This window comes from Delphinus delphis, chromosome 7, assembly GCF_949987515.2.
Source record: "Delphinus delphis chromosome 7, mDelDel1.2, whole genome shotgun sequence".
Lineage (NCBI taxonomy): Eukaryota > Metazoa > Chordata > Mammalia > Artiodactyla > Delphinidae > Delphinus > Delphinus delphis.
In genome coordinates, this window is record NC_082689.1 from 71,349,014 (window position 1) to 71,366,160 (window position 17,147).

Below are 17,147 nucleotides of genomic sequence, written 5' to 3' on the forward strand. Positions count from 1 at the left end.
TGTAAATTCATAAAATATATAAAGGATAATTTTCTAGTTGTCAAACACTGGAAATACTGTAGTATTATTCTGTCCTATAATGCAGTTTCCATTTGAATGGGGAGGGTGCTAGTACTTAGTTTAAAAACTTACCGATCAGACTAGTGCCTAAAATACAAATTATTTTTACTATTGAGGTCTTTGTGCCTCGAATTGTTTTTCAAGTAGGTGGCATGTATAGTAAACTTCTATAAATCACTGAGCGCATAAACCACTAAATTTTTAGTCAAAAAAGGAATCCACATTCTATTTTACTTTACAATATTACTTTTTAAATTCCTATTATGAGAGTTAGAGAATTTACTTTTAAATATATATAGGAAACATTGTAACAAAGTTATGGCATGTTGTATGAAACCAAAAGAGCTTTCAATATTTGATTCCAATTTTCTTACATAATGAGGAGGGAGTAGTTTAGAATAATGAAGTTTCAGGTCTTCTAAAGATGCTAGGCCTCAGTGTACTCTTCTTTAGATAACTGGGTAAAATACTGAAGAATAGAAAGCTATTAACAGTGACCCCATTAATCTTAATAGTGAAAAGGGAAAAAAAGTAGGATAAATGCTGACATTCTCTCTCTCTTTTTTAAATAGCTATCAAAGTATGGTGTAAACTGGTGGATTGGACTTCGGGAAGAAAGAGTCAATGATGAATTTCGGTATGGACATTGATTCATTTGCATTTAACTTTGTTTAACAGGTTTTTATTTGCAGAATGATTGGACTATATCTTAATGGTTAACTTGTTGAATAGGAGATTGGTTTAAGATGGTGCAGTAGAAAGATATGCTCTCACTCCCTCTTTCGAGAACACCGGAATCAGAACAAATGAACAGTCATCAACAGGAAAACACTGGAACTCACCAAAAAAGAAACCTCACATCCAAAGACAAAGGAGAAGCCACAATGAGACTGTAGGAGGGGCACAATCACAATAAAATCAAATCCCATAAATGCTGGGTGGGGGACTCACAATCTGGAGAACAGTAATACCACAGAACTCCATCCACTGGAGTGAAGGTTCTGAGCCCCACGTCAGGCTTCCAAACATGGGCGTCCAGCAATGGGGGGAGGAATTTCTAGAGAATCAGACTTTGAAGGCTAGCGGGATTTGATTGCAGGACTCCAACAGGACTGGGGGAAACAGAGACTCCACTCTTGGAGGGCACACACAAAGTAGTGTGTGCATCGGGACTCAGGGGAAGGAGCAGTGACCCCATAGGAGACTGAACCAGACCTATCTGCTAGTGTTTGAGGGTCTCCTGTAGAGGTGGTGGGTGGCTGTGCCTCACTGTGAGGACAAGGACACTGGCAGCAGAAGTTCTGGGAAGTACTCCTTGGCATGAGTTCTCCCAGAGTCCACTGTTAGCCCCACCAAAGAGCCACATAGGCTACAGTGTTGGGTCACCTCAGGCCAAACAACCAACAGGGAGGGACCCTAGCCCCACCCATCAGCAGACAAGCAAATTAAAGTTTTACTGAGCTCTGCCCACCAGAGCAACAGCCAGCTCTACCCACCACCAGTCCCTCCCATCAGGAAACTTGCACAAGCCTCTTAGATAGCCTCAGCCACCAGAGGGCAGACAGCAGAAGCAAGAAGAACTACAATCCTGCAGGCTGTGGAACAAAAACCACATGCACAGAAAGATACACAAGATGAAAAGGCAGAGGGCTATGTACCAGATGAAGGAACAAGATAAAAACCCAGAAAAACAATTAAATAAAGTGGAGATAGGCAACCTTCCAGAAAAAGAATTCAGAATAATGATAGTGAAGATGATCCAGGACCTCAGAAAAAGAATGGAGGCAAAGATTGAGAAAATGCAAGAAATGTTTAACAAAGACCTAGAAGAATTAAAGAACAAACACCTAGAAAAATTAAAGAACAAACAAACAGAGATGAACAATACAATAACTGAAATGAAAACTACACTAGAAGGAATCAATAGCAGAATAACTGAGGCAGAAGAATGGATAAGTGACCTGGAAGACAGAATGGTGGAATTCACTGCCGCAGAACAGAATTAAGAATGAAAATAAATGAAGCCAGGGCTTCCCTGGTGGCGCAGTGGTTGGGAATCCGCCTGCCAATGCAGGGGATGCGGGTTCATGCCCCAGTCCGGGAAGATCCCACATGCTGTGGAGTGGCTGGGCCCGTGGGCCATGGCTGCTGAGCCTGCACATCTGGAGCCTGTGCTCTGCAGTGGGAGAGGCCGCGACGGTGAGAGGCTCATGCAAAAAAAAAAAAAAAAAAGAAATGAAGACAAGCCTAAGAGACCTCTGGGACAATATTAAATGCAACAACATTCATATTATAGGGGTCCCAGAAGGAGAAGAGAGAGAGAAAGGACCTGAGAAAATATTTGAAGAGATTATAGTCATAAACGTCCCTAACATGGGAAAGGAAATAGCCACCCAAGTCAAGGAAGTGCAGAGAGTCCCATACAGGATAAACCCAAGGATAAACATGCGAGACACATAGTAATCAAATTGGGAAAAATTAAAGACAAAGAAAAATTATTGAAAGCAGCAAGGGAAAAACAACAACATACAAGGGAACTCCCATAAGGTTAACAGCTGATTTCTCAGCAGAAACTCTACAAGCCAGAAGGGAGTGGCATGATATACTTGAAGTGATGAAAGGGAGGAACCTACAACCAAGATTACTCTACCCAGCAAGGATCTCATTCAGATTCGATGGAGAAATCAAAAGCTTTACAGACAAGCAAAAGCTAAGAGAATCCAGCACCACCAAACCAGCTCTACAACAAATGCTAAAGAAACTTCTCTAAGTGGGAAACACAAGAGAAGAAAAGGACCTACAAAAACAAACCCATAACAATTAAGAAAATGGTAATAGGAACATACATATTAGTAATTACCTTAAACATGAATGGATTAAATGCTCCAACCAAAAGACACTGGCTCGCTGAATGGATACAAACACAAGACCTATATATATGCTGTCTACAAGAGACCCACTTCATACCTAGGGACACATACAGACTGAAAGTGAGGGGATGGAAAAAGATATTCCATGCAAATGGAAATCAAAAGAAAGCTGGAGTAGCAATTCTCATATCAGATAAAATAGACTTTAAAATAAAGAATGTTACAAGAGACAAGGGAGGACACTACATATTGATCAAGAAATCAATCCAGGAAGAAGATATAACAATTATAAATATATATGCACCCAACATAGGAGCACCTCAATACATAAGGCAACTGCTAACAGCGATAAAAGAGGAAATCAACAGTAACACAATAATAGTGGGGGACCTTAACACCTCACTTACACCAATGGACAGATCATCCAAACAGAAAATTAATAAGGAAACACAAGCTCTAAATGACCCAACAGACCAGATAGATTTAATTGATATTTATAGTACATTCAATCCAAAACCAGCAGATTACACTTTCTTCTCAAGTGCACACAGAACATGCTCCAGGATAGATCACATCTTGGGTCACTAATAAAGCCTCGGTAAATTTAAGAAAATTAAAATCATATCAAGCATCTTTTCTGACCACAATGCTATGAGATTAGAAATCAATTACAGGGAAAAAAATGAAAAAAACACAAACACATGGAAGCTAAACAATACATTACTAAATAACCAAGAGATCACTGAAGAAATCAAAGAGGAAATCAAAAATCACCTAGAGACAAATGACAATGAAAACACGATGATCCAAAACCTATGGGATGCAGCAAAAGCAGTTTGAAGAGGGAAGTATATAGATATACAAGCCTACCTCAAGAAACAAGAAAAATCTCAAATAAACAATCTAACTTTACACCTAAAGGAACTAGACAAAGAAGAACAAAAAAAACCCAAAGTTGGTAGAAGGAAAGAAATCATAAACATCAGAGAGGAAAGAAATGAAATAGAAACAAAGAAAACAATAGCAAAGATCAATAACTAGAAGCTGGTTCTTTGAGAAGATCAACAAAATTGATAAACCATTAGCCAGACTCATCAGGAAAAAGAGGGAGAGGACTCAAATCAATAAAATTAGAAATGAAAAAGAAGTTAGAACAGACACCACAAAAATACAAAGCATCCTAAGAGACTATTACAAGCAACTCTATGCCAATAAAATGGACAACCTGGAAGAAATGGACAAATTCTTAGAAAGGTAGAACCTTCTAAGACTGAACCAGGAAGAAATAGAAAATACGAACAGACCAATCACAAGCACTGAAATTGAAACTGTGATTAAAAATCTTCCAACAAACAGAAGTCCAGCACCAGATGGCTTCACAGGTGAGTTCTATCAAACATTTAGAGAAGAGCTAACACCCATCCTTCTCAAACTCTTCCAAAAAATTGCATAGGAAGGAACACTCCCAAACTCATTCTATGAGGCCACCATCACCCTGCTACCAAAAGCAGACAAAGATACTACAAAAAAAGAAAATTACAGACCAATATCATTAACGAATATAGATGCAAAAATCCTCAACAAAATACTAGCAAACATAATCCAACAAAACATGAAGAGGATCATACACCATGATCAAGTGGGATTTCCCAGAGATGCAAGCGTTCCTCAATACATGCAAATCAATCAATGTGATACACCATATTAACAAACTGAAGAATAAAAACCATATGATCATCTCAGTAGATGCAGAAAAAGCTTTTGACAAAATTCAACACCGATTTATGATAAAAACTCTCCAGGAAGTGGGCATAGAGGGAAACTACTTCAACATAATAAAGGCCATAAATGACAAAGCCACAGCAAACATCATTCTCAATGGTGAAAAACTGAAAGCATTTCCTCTAAGATCAGGAACAAGACAAGGATGTCCACTCTCACCACTATTATTCAACACAATTTTGGAAGTCCTAGCCCCAGCCATCAGAGAAGAAAAAGAAATAAAAGGAATACAAATGGGAAAAGAAGAGGTAAAACTGTTACTGTTTGCAGATAATAAGATACTATACATAGAGAATCCTAATGATGCCACCAGAAAACTACTAGAGCTAATCAATGAATTTGGTAAAGTAGCAGGATACAAAATTAATGCACAGAAATCTGTTGCATTCCTATACACTAATGATGAAAAATCTGTAAGAGAAATTAAGGAAACACTCCCATTTACTATTGCAATAAAAAGAACGAAATACCTAGGAATAAAACTACATAGGGAGACAAAAGACCTGTATGCAGAAAACTATAAGACACCGATGAAAGAAATTAAAAATGATACCAACAGATGGAGAGATATACCATGTTCTTGGATTGGAAGAACCAACATTGTGAAAATGACTATACTACCCAAAGCAATCTACAGATTCAATGCAATCCCTATCAAATTACCAATGGCATTTTTTACAGAACTAGAACATAAAATCTTAAAATTTGTATGGAGACACAAAGGACCCCAAATAGCAAAAGCAGTCTTGAGGGAAAAAAAACGGAGCTGGAGGAATCAGACTCCCTGACTTCAGACTATACTACAAAGCTACAGTAATCAAGACAATATGGTACTGGCACAAAAACAGAAATATAGATCAAGGGAACAGGATAGAAAGCCCAGAGATAAACCCACGCACCTACGGTCAACTAATCTATGACAAAGGAGGCAAGGATATACAATGGAGAAAAGGCAGTCTCTTCAATAAGTGGAGCTGGGAAAACTGGACAGCTACTTGTAAAAGAATGAAATTAGAACACTCCCTAATACCATACACAAAAATAAACTCAAAGTGGATTCGAGACCTAAATGTAAGACCGGACATTATAAAACTCTTAGAGGAAAACATAGGAAGAACACTCTTTGACATAAATCACAGCAAGATCTTTTTTGATCCACCTCCTAGAGTAATGGAAATAAAAACAAAAATAAACAAATGGGACCTAATGAAACTTCAAAGCTTTTGCACAGCAAAGGAAACCATAAACAAGACGAAAAGACAACCCTCAGAATGGGAGAAAATATTTGCTAACAAGTCAATGGAAAAAGGATTAATCTCCACAATATATAAACAGCTCATGCAGCTCAATATTAAAAAAACAAACAACCCAATCCAAAAATGGGCAGAAGACCTAAATAGACATTTCTCCAAAGAAGACATACACATGGCAAAGAAGCACATGAAAAGCTGCTCAACATCACTAATTATTAGAGAAATGCAAATCAAAACTACAGTGAGGTATCACCTCACACCAATTAGAATGGGCATCATCAGAAAATCTACAAACAACAAGTTCTGGAGAGGGTGTGGAGAAAGAGAACCCTCTTGCACTGTTGGTGGGAATGTAAATTGATACAGCCAGTATGGAGAATAGCTGGAGGTTCCTTAAAAAACTAAAAATAGAATTACCATATGACCCAGCAATCCCACTATTGGGCATATACCCTGAGAAAACCATAATTCAAAAAGACACATTCACCCCAATGTTCATTGCATCACTATTGACAATAGCCAGGTCATGGAAGCAACCTAAATGCCCATCAACAGACGAATGGATAAAGGAAATGTGGTATATATATAGAATGGAATATTACTCAGCCATAGAAAGGAATGAAATTGGGTCATTTGTAGAGACGTGCTTGGACCTAGAGACTGTCATACAGAGTGAAGTAAGTCAGAAAGAGAAAAACAAATATCGTATATTAATGCATTCATGTGGAACCTAGAAAATGGTACAGGTGAACCGGTTTCTAGGGCAGAAATAGGCACAGATGTAGAGAACAAATATATGGACACCAAGGCAGGGAAGTGGCAGGGGTGGTGGTGTGGTGGTGTGATGAATTGGGAGATTTGGATTGACATGTTTACACTGATGTGTATAAAATCGATGACTAATAAGAACCTGCTGTATAAAAATTAAATTAAATTAAATTTTTAAAAATTTGTTGAATAGCCTTCAAACATTATCTTTAACTTACAAATTTTCATTTCCCTAACCACAGACATGAATTTTTTTTTAATTTAATAAAATATTATGCCTTCAGTCCATATCCCAGAACTCCAAAAATGGTGTTGGAGATTGAACGTGCAGAATGAGAGAAGACCTTTAATTTTTTGATTTTCCTGCAGCTGGAGAGATGGATCACCAGTAATATACCAGAACTGGGACAAAGGAAAAGAAGAATCCATGATTAATCAGAGCCAGAGATGTGGCTTCATTTCATCCATAACAGGTTATTTTGTTCATCCACTTTTGGGTTTATAATACAAACATAATTTTTAGAAGACTTGAAGTCTCCTTTTCATTGCATTAGTTCAGTGAGAAGGTTTTATTTGGTTATTTTGCTTTTCAACTGAGTGTGTTTAATTTTATATGTCTTAAGTCTTAAGGATGACCATTCCTACAGTTTATTCCATGCATTCATGTTCTTGAAAATAATTTACATCCAGATAAGTCCTTCCTCTTGAACCAAAACTACCAAAAATGGGCCCACTGAAATGGGTTAAAAATTGCCTGACAAATACTATTCTCTGTGAAATTTCAACATGGGCCCATTTTTTAAAATCTCTTTGTAGGATCCAGTTTATAATTGGTCAGAACTTTAACCTCTGAAATTTACTTTCATTTTCCCATTTAAGAAAAATTTTCATTGAATTCAGTGTTCTTTTTTTAACACCAGGCATTAATTGCTGCCTGCCTTAGAACACCAACTCTTTGCCAGTTGGATTTAGTACATGCACATTTAAGATGGGTTTTTAAATTCTATTCATCAATACAGTGTTATTGGGGTTGATTGTCCACTCATATCCATCCCGCTGTTTCTATCCAATAAAAGGTAATGATGTCCCTGACTCTAACAGATTCTCCCAAGTCAGAAGAGGGATAAACATGGAAAGCAATCTCTGATGTAAGGGCAGCTGCAGAGAAAGTTAAGAGAGGAAAAACCATGTTGTTAATCAGCTCGCTTTTGCCAGCAGGTGTCACAACAGCCTACAGAAAGGCTATTTGTGATTCTGGAAGAATGGCAGCTAATCGGCATTGAAAATAGCATTCCGGCCCCTCCTTCAGAATGCCAATGTCTTTTTGGCTTATACCCCTCACACTAGAAAACTGAATCTGCCCTTGCAATTTACATGCATCCTTGCCCTATTCTGGAATTTGTAACTTGAATGCTAATGAAATGCATTCTATAAACCTTTACTCTGAAAATATAGCTCTTCTAATTAAAAGAACATTTTCCAAGAGACTGAGGACTTTGGGCTATATTCCCGAGGGCATGTCTCTAAATGTGTGTGTTTTGTTTAAGGGTCAGGGTTCAGAAGTGCTTCTTCCGTAGAAGTTCCTGAGTTATTTTTTCTAAATTATTATATTTTTAATAATTATAAAGTAGAAATGATCATCTATTGTTTTAGAATTTTTTTATCTTGAGGTTGAATACTTTAAGTCAAAAATATTACTCTACAAAGTATTCTTTGGCTAACCAAGTCAAATATTCTTAAAACTTTCATCAGTTTTGTGATTGCAATCGCAGTATTTGTTTAGATTTTTTTTTTCTTTTGCATTTGCAAACTTTCTACATTCTTAAATTAGAATTACTGATTTGGCACCTTGCCCAGTTAGCTCTTGTCACTAGAGAATTCTATGATTAGTAGTTAAATTTAGTTCAATTTCTAGATTTAACAAAGTCTGGTAAACCACAGCAGTCATAAAAAAACAGTGACCAATAGAGAATGCCTACAAAGAGTCACCATTGTTTCTGGTCATTTCTAACCATTTTCTCTTCCAGGACTCTGGGCTAGTGAAGAGTGTTCAGTTTCTATGCCTAGCATCTGTAAGCGAAAAAAGTTTTGGATCATAGAGAAAGAGAAAGATACACCAAAAAAACATGGAACATGTCCCAAAGGATGGTTATATTTTGACTATAAGGTAAACTTGTTTTCAGAAAGTTGCTTTTGTTTCTCTTTTGTAGGTTTTAATTTTAGAAAGTAATCAAAAAGCAGGTGTGGCTTTGAAAAACTATGAGTTGTCCATTGGACCTGGAATTTTTTTGTCACAATTTTCAAGAGATTTGAGAAGTTTTCTATTTAGGGACAGATCTCTTGAAATTAAAAGGTTTTGTCAAAAACAGCCTTGACACCACCCTTCATACGTATACTCAGTTTTTGCTACTGACATTGTCATTCATTGCGCTGTATGAGTTTCATTAGGTGGGATGTGGATGCGTGCACATGTGTGTGGGCGTGTGTGTGCGTGTGGGCATGTGTGTGCGTGTGGGCATGTGTGTGGGGGTGGGCACGTGTATCTAGGCCCTGTTCCCAAATGAGCTGTCAGCTCCAGAGGGCCCAGACTGTCTTCTTCTTTTGTGTCTTCCCTGCCTGGAGCCCTCATAGAGCTCTATCCGCCTTGTCACCTGCCTGACTAATAATGTAGCTCCGTCAGCTTTGTCTTGAGCCTCATATAGCTGGCACTTCCACGCAGAATTGGATTTTTTTTCTAAATGGCCAGTGGGGATACTGTAAACTAGATTTATTATTTCTGATACTGTCTCCAATTAAGGCTGAGACTTCCCCTCTACTCCTTATGTTTTAAAATAAAATAACTTTATAAGCCTTAGGTGGAAGTAATTAAAATGTATCTCAAATTATAAATGTTTAACTCTTTGATAATTAAAAACTCAAACTGTGTCATAATTTCATATGCTAGTATGAAATTGCTCCTCCATCATGGACAATTTTCAGTCTATGTGTTTAGTTACATGGGTAGGGCATTGCCTCCCTTGTGATCTTCCTCTCATTGTTAATTTGTGAAATGGGGCCATTTGGACTTAATACACATTTATTGAGCACCCACTACATATTTGGCACTGATATTTTTAACTGTGTTAATATTCACATAATATAGAATTTACCATCTTGACCGTTTTTAAATGTATAGTGCAGTAGTATTAAGTATAATCACACTGCTGTGCAATGACTCTGCAAACGTTTTTCATCTTGTAAAACTGAAACTCTAAACCCATTAAACAACAACCCCTCATTCTCCCTCCCCACAGCCCCTGGCAACCACTATTCTACTTTGTCTCTATTAATTTGACTATTTCGGACACTGCATGTAAGTGGAATCATACAGTACTTGTCCTTTTGTAACTGGCTTATTTCACTTAGCACAGTGTCCTCCAGGCTCACCCATGTTGTAGCATGTGTCAGAATTTTCTTCCTTTTTAAGACTGAATAATATTCCATTATATGTACATAACACATTTTGTTTTTTCATTTATCCATTGATGGACATTTGGGTTTCTTCTACCATGTAGCTAACTGTTTCTGCTGGCAATTTCATATATATATAATGAATATATATATATATAATGAATATATATAATGAATATATATATGTATATAATGAATATATATATAATGAATATATATATTTCTTGTTTTATTGAATTTTTAAAATACACAGAATTGTTATCCCATCTTACCTATGAGAAGACTGAGTCTAATAAAATTGTGTGGTTTTTCTGAAACTTACAGCGAATAAGTGTCAGGCTGAGAATCAACCTTAAGTTTTTTGACCCTGAGTCTTGTCCCTTTCCTACAGCTGTCACTTCATATAAGAACTTAAGAATTACCAATCACCTTAGCTCTATGACACAATCAGTCCGGAGGCACTGTGAAATATTTTCTAAAATAATATAGTCATTCTCTAAAATGTTATATAGTATTGAGACACTATTTTTAATAGTTGATACCTTCAGTCTGCTTCTTATTTTCTCAAACCATAAACTCTTTCTACCAGTTGTAAATTATTTATACATTTCAATATGACAAACATAGCAAATAGTCAATAGAACTTGAGTATAACTAAGGTTTTTATTAAAACCTTTGACAATTAGCTTTTTATTGTGGTAAAATATGCATAACATAAAATATGCCATTTAAACCATTTACAAGTGTACAATTCAGTGGCATTAATTACATTCACAATGTTATCCAACCATCACTTCTATTTCCAAAACTTATCGTCATCCCAGACAGAAACTCTGTAATTGGTTAAGCAATAGCTCTCTATTCCCCATCCCCTCTAGCCCACAGTAAGCTCTAATCTATTTTCCATGTCTATGAATTTGCCTATTCTAGATAATTCATATAAATGAACTCATACAATATTTTCCTTTTGTGGCTGGCTTATTTCACTTAGCATAATGTTTTCAAGGTTTACCCATGTTATAGCATGTATCAGAACTTCATTCCTTTTTATGACTGAATAATATTCCATGCCACATTTTGTTTATCCATTCATCTGTTGATGGATTTTGGTTATTTCCACTTTTTAGCTATTGTGAATAAATCGGCTATGAACATTGGCACACAAGTATCTGTTGGAGTCCCTGCTTTCACTTCTTTGGGGTATATACCTAGGAGTGGAATTGCTATATCATATGCTAATTCTATGTTTAACTTTTTGAAGAACGAGCAAACTGTTTTCCACAGTGGCTGAACCATTTTACAGTCCTGCCAACAGTGTATGCTAGCAATTTTTCCTCATCCTTGACAACACTTCTTTTTTTGTTTTTGACAACACTTGTTATTACCTGTCTTTTTGATTACTGCCAACACTAGAGTCTAGTGTTATCTCACTAGATTTGGTTTTGATTTGCATTTCCCTAATGACTAATGATGTTGAGCATCTTCTCATGTGCTTATTGACCATTTGTATATTGTCTTTGGAAAAATGTCTATTCGACTCCTTTGCCCACTTTTTTATTTGGGTTATTTGTCTTTTTGTTATTGAGTTGTAGGAGTTCTTTATGTAAAACCCTTATCAGATATATGTTTTGTAGGTATTTTCTCTCATTCTTTAGGTTGTCTTTTTACTTTATTGACAATGTCCTTTGATGCACAAAAGTTTTTAATTTTAATGAAGTTCAATTTCTCTAATTTTTCTTCTGTTGCTCATGCTTTTGGTGTCATATCTAAGAATATGTTGCTAAATCCAAGTTCACAAATATTTACCTCATGTTTTCTTCTAAGAGCTTTATGGTTTTAGCTCTTATATTTAGGTTTTGGTCCATTTTTAGTTAATTCTTGTACCTGATAGTTTTTCACAACTATTAAAACAAGTGCATCCCATGTATAAAAAAGAATATTTTAAGGAAATTCATGACAAGTCATACCCTTGGCATTAGAGAAATAATTCTTAGAAACTTACAATGGTTGTTTTTGGTTTACCCTTGGCCATTGTCCTTTCCTTAAACTTTCTTATCTACACAGCTTAGCTATATTCCATGTTTCCTCCTGTGTAAACATGGGGAGTATGTACACATATGGGCATGGTAATAGTGATGGTACAGCAGACCCAGGGCAAAAGAGCAAGTGAATGCTTCCTTTGAAAGAATAAGAAGGGGCATGAGTAAAGCATAGACACACACATGAGAGGAGAAGGGCTTTCTGAGGCTAACTATGGAGCAGGATTAAAACCCCCTCATGTAGCTCAGAGGGTATTTTTAATTTTCATTGATAACTAGTAGCTAGATTAATGGTTCACAGCCCTGATCAAATATTTAGAATCACCAGGTGGGCTTTCTAAAAATATCAAGGTGCAAGTGACATCCTAAAGATTCTGATTTAATTGATCTGCATGGGATCCAGGCATCAGTATTTTTTAAGAGCTCCCTTGGTTATTCTAATGTGCAGCCAATAATTGCCCAGCAATGCAACAGTTACACAACTTAGTCTTCTAATCATTCAGAGGATTTGATTACTAAGGATAGGGTCACAGCAGGCTTCATGAGAGGGTGACCTTTTACAGAGTGAGATTTCAGGGTCCCCAAGTGTGTCTCCCCACCCACAGTGCTCTCCCCTGCATATTAATGGCTAAAATCCCACCACTGGAGTCTCATTCCTTTGCCTTAACACTTTCCATTACGTTTTTTAAGGGAAATATTTCTGAGATGGCCTCATCTGTCACCTACACTTTGGGATAAGTGGGTTTATCAGATCATTAGAAAAGGTGGGAATAGGAGGGTTAATAGTTGAGAGGAGTGGAAAGCCCAGTGGGCATAGTTCTGACTAACAAAAAAAAGCTACAGAAGGAGAACTGGGAGATAGCAACGACAGACATTACTCACTTCAGAATTATGAATAAGCGTCATTGTATTATGTTCCACTAAACTTTGCTTCTCGTTTGTCAACTTCCTAGGACAAATTTTCATTGGTTATTTCTAAGAAAAGAATCCCACTTGGTTGACTCTTCACCTTTAAGAGTTTCAAAAATGAGATACCAGAAGTTAAGCGTCTTTTCTCATTTCTCATAAATTATTTTCCCCATGTTTGATGATGTAAAAGAGGTTTGACCAGGGATTGCCCCAGGAAGAGTGAGTCATCTAAGATACTTGTCACAGCAGAGTTGTATGTAAGAGGAAGAAATTCTCTGTGTATATTAGATTAACTCTTGTGCTTCTACTTATACATTTTTATTCAGGGACCTGGATTTAGTGCTGATGGCTGCTTTGCACCATCTAATTTTGGATTAGCCAATATTTGGTTTCATGCACGACATAGTTTTTCCTTAAAAAAAGAACAACACTCTCTCCTCTTTTAAATTATTGAAATTCTTAGCACTTTATTCATTCACTGCATTTAACTATGCTGGATATTGGCAACTCAATGGTGAGGAAAACAAATATAATCCCTTCTCTTTGGGAGCTTACAGACTAGAGGGGGAGAAAACATTAGCAAATCAATCAGGAAAATAACTCTAATTTACAACTGTGACACAAGCGATGGAGAGTTACACAGTTCCATAAAAGTATATAACAGGAGGACCTGACTGAGGTGGTCAGAAGGACAGGAAACATTAAAAGTAGGGGAAACTACATGTACTAAGGACCTGTGGTGAGAAGGAATGTGACATATTGAAGAAAGTAAAAAAAGCATAGAGAACTAGAATGTAGAAAGTGAGACAAAAGAAGTAGGCAAGGGCGATTATTGTGTTAAGAGTTTCTGGTTTTTATCCTAAGAGCAATAGGAAACCCTGAAGGGTTTTAACTAAAGAGGGATATGATCATCAGGGTTGAGTTTTGAAAAGAATCATTCAGGCTGCAGTACCAAAGATAGACTGGAGGAAGGCAAGGTTGAGGAAAGTAAGAGCAGTGAGAAAGATATTGCAATAGTCCAAGCAAGAGATAAGTCCTTTGGGCTAAGATGATGGTGGCAGAGACTGTGGGGTGGTGGGAATAGGGAGAGTGGTGAAGGTCTCAGAAATGAGATGTCCAAATGGTAGGACCGAAGGGGTGATGAAGGTGACTGAAGGGTGAGAAGATGCTCAGGTTTCAGATTTAGGTAAATGCATGACTGACTATGCCATTCAATGTCAGTAAGAACACTGAAAAAGGACCAAATTTGGGAGGAAGATCATGAATTCCATTTTCAAGTATTGAACTGGAAATGACTTTGAGACAAAAGAGTTTTATATTCAAAACTCCTTTGGAATACAGTAAGGTATCCTTAATTCACAGTAATATCAGAGATGCATTAAACTTGATCACATTTTGCAAATCAGTAAGTAAATAAACAATTTAAAATTGAGGGTGTTGTACTCCATCTTGCTACTTTGCTTTAATTATTGACACAATTTCAAAGTGTGTTAGTAAACATGTTATATTTTTAGAAACAATGAAGTTGTGGCAATGGGGGTCTACACTCCCATACTCAAGCTGGTAAATCCTGGCTGAGGCAAACAGGGTGGGGGGTGGGGGCTGGGTGGGAAGCAGGGGGTATGTGTGTGTGTTTTCTGGAGAGATTTATTGAGCTAAATGAAACAGTGAGGTTCATTGGTATTTATGAATGGTTCATTAGTGCAACTATCTGAACACAAGGTGAATTCGCATTAAATGATAAGACTTCCTAATAATTAGTATGCGCCACTCTTTGGAATTTGTAATTAGAGGAAAGAGGCAGAATGAAAGGAAATTGATAAAAGGGTAGTTGTTATAAAATTAAAACCCTTTAAAGCCAATTCCATTTCTTTGTGAAGCAAATAAGGTAAAGGGGATCAGAAGAAGAGAAAATGTACTTCCTCTCTTAGTTGGCAACTCAAATTCAGGCTAGATCAGAGTTTCTGGTTTTTATCCTAAGAACAGTGGAAAATCCCTGAAGGGTGACATGTTCAGAATTGGTTTCTGAAAAGAATTACCTGAGCAGTACTGACATCAGGGGCTGGATAATTCCTTGTTGTGAGGGACTGACCGGTGCATTATAGAATGTTTAGCAGCATCTCTGGTCTCAACTCGCTAGCTGCCAATAGCAGTCACCACCCCCTCCCCCCTTGAACTGTGACAACCAAAATGTCTCTAGACATTATGAAGATATCACCTGAGGAGCAAAATGGCCTTGTTTGAGAACCACTGGACTAAATCTAGAATCCTGAGAATGTCATTTGACAATCATTTCAGGGTCTATTGGCTTTTACTTTGTTGCCTAAATATTTACTGAGGACCTTGTTTGTTTTGCTGTTCAGAGAGGAGCAACACTTAGTCCCTCTGCTTTGTAAGGCGTCTATGACGGTAGCGAAGGGATGGGGGACTGATAAACTTAGAAATTAAAGAAGGATGCAGAAGGATGCGCTCTCACGTGGCATGGAGGTTGCCACATTAGCCTAGAATAATCTTGTAGCTGGGATTTTCTCAGTGGCAGACCTCAAGATCACACCTATCAATGACCAGGGTTGGCTATGTTCATTAATGAGAGAATAATCCACATGGAATATTTTTGGCATAAAGTCTCTCCTGACTTCTCTGGAACTTTGCCTGATCTGTTGCAGCCTTTCTCTTCTATCTTTCCCTCTCCCCTGACTCCATATAGCCCAACCAACATGATTAAATTTCACTGAGCTTGGTGAGGGGGTGATTTTCTTCAACTTGCCTGATCTGCCTAGCAGTTACCATTCCATATTTCTCATCCCATAATAAGTAACCCCTGCCACGCCATAGACATGATTCTCTCTCGAGTGAAAATCAACTCTCACTGCCAACCCCACAGCCTTCTTTCTTTTTTTTTTTTTTTTTTTTTTTTTTTTTTTGCGATAGCGGGCCTCTCACTGTTGTGGCCTCTCCCGTTGCAGAGCACAGGCTCCGGACGCGCAGGCTCAGCGGCCATGGCTCACGGGCCCAGCCGCTCCGCGGCACGTGGGATCTTCCCGGACCGGGGCACGAACCCGCGTCCCCTGCATCGGCAGGCGGACTCTCAACCACTGCGCCACCAGGGAAGCCCCCACAGCCTTCTTTCTGAGTTCCTTTTGACCTTGTTGGCATCCCTCCCCTTTGTTTCTCCTTCCTAGGTTTCCTTGGTCCTCCCTTGCTTTTCTTCCCACGGGGCTCATTTTTTTCTTTTCGGCCTCTTCCTCATTGACTTTTGGACCACATGGCTGACTCCAAGTATTTAGTGAATTTAAATACCTGATATGGTTTGATTCCTCAATATTCCTCTCTCACTTAAAGTGAGGAAGCGTATTTGTAAATAAAATGGAACAAATCTATTAACTAACACCAAAAGAAATATTTTCAAGATTAAATCCTCCACTGTAAACTGTGCAGTCAGGCTGGCTCCTTTTTAAAAGGAATGCTATTTTTCCTCAAGCTGAAGACATCGTTCTGACATCCTGCATCCTCTGTTCCCACCCGATGCAAATGTACAAAAGGCACTGACTCACCCTGAAAGCTGGTCCTCTTTGTTTTTCTTTCACACCTCTGGAGCAGCTGGGGGGGGAAAAAAAAAAGAGTCATTTCTGTGCAAGAAAATTATAAAAAATTTTCAAAGCTGGTGCTCAGTATCTTTAGGAAACTTTTAATTCATTTAGGAAAATATGGAAATGAATGCTTTTTTGGACATTTTTATAGTGCCTTTTGATGAAAATCCCCAAGGACCCAAGCGATTGGAAGAACTGGACATCTGCTCAAGATTTTTGTGTTGAAGAAGGGGGGACACTTGTCGCCATTGAAAATGAGGTGGAACAAGGTAGAGTACTCAATGTTCAATCAGGCAAAAATCACCATTTTTATTCAAGCGTCTGTTAAAATAGTCCTCCAAAATACTAACATTTCCAAATCAACATTTTAAGTGTTATATTGCTGGTGACACGTAAGTTTTCAGTCTGACCTATAAGGTTTATATC

At 37.6% G+C, this 17,147-nt stretch overlaps 1 protein-coding gene across 1 annotated transcript in view; it reads left to right on the top strand.

Moving 5' to 3' along the window:
* Positions 1 to 17,147, top strand: part of PLA2R1 (phospholipase A2 receptor 1) — a 116,974-nt gene that overhangs the window by 82,387 nt on the left and 17,440 nt on the right. Inside the window, 4 exon segments of the mRNA XM_060016699.2 lie at positions 633 to 697; positions 7,103 to 7,206; positions 8,761 to 8,900; positions 16,873 to 16,990. Of these exon segments, the coding sequence (XP_059872682.2) occupies positions 633 to 697; positions 7,103 to 7,206; positions 8,761 to 8,900; positions 16,873 to 16,990 (427 nt within the window).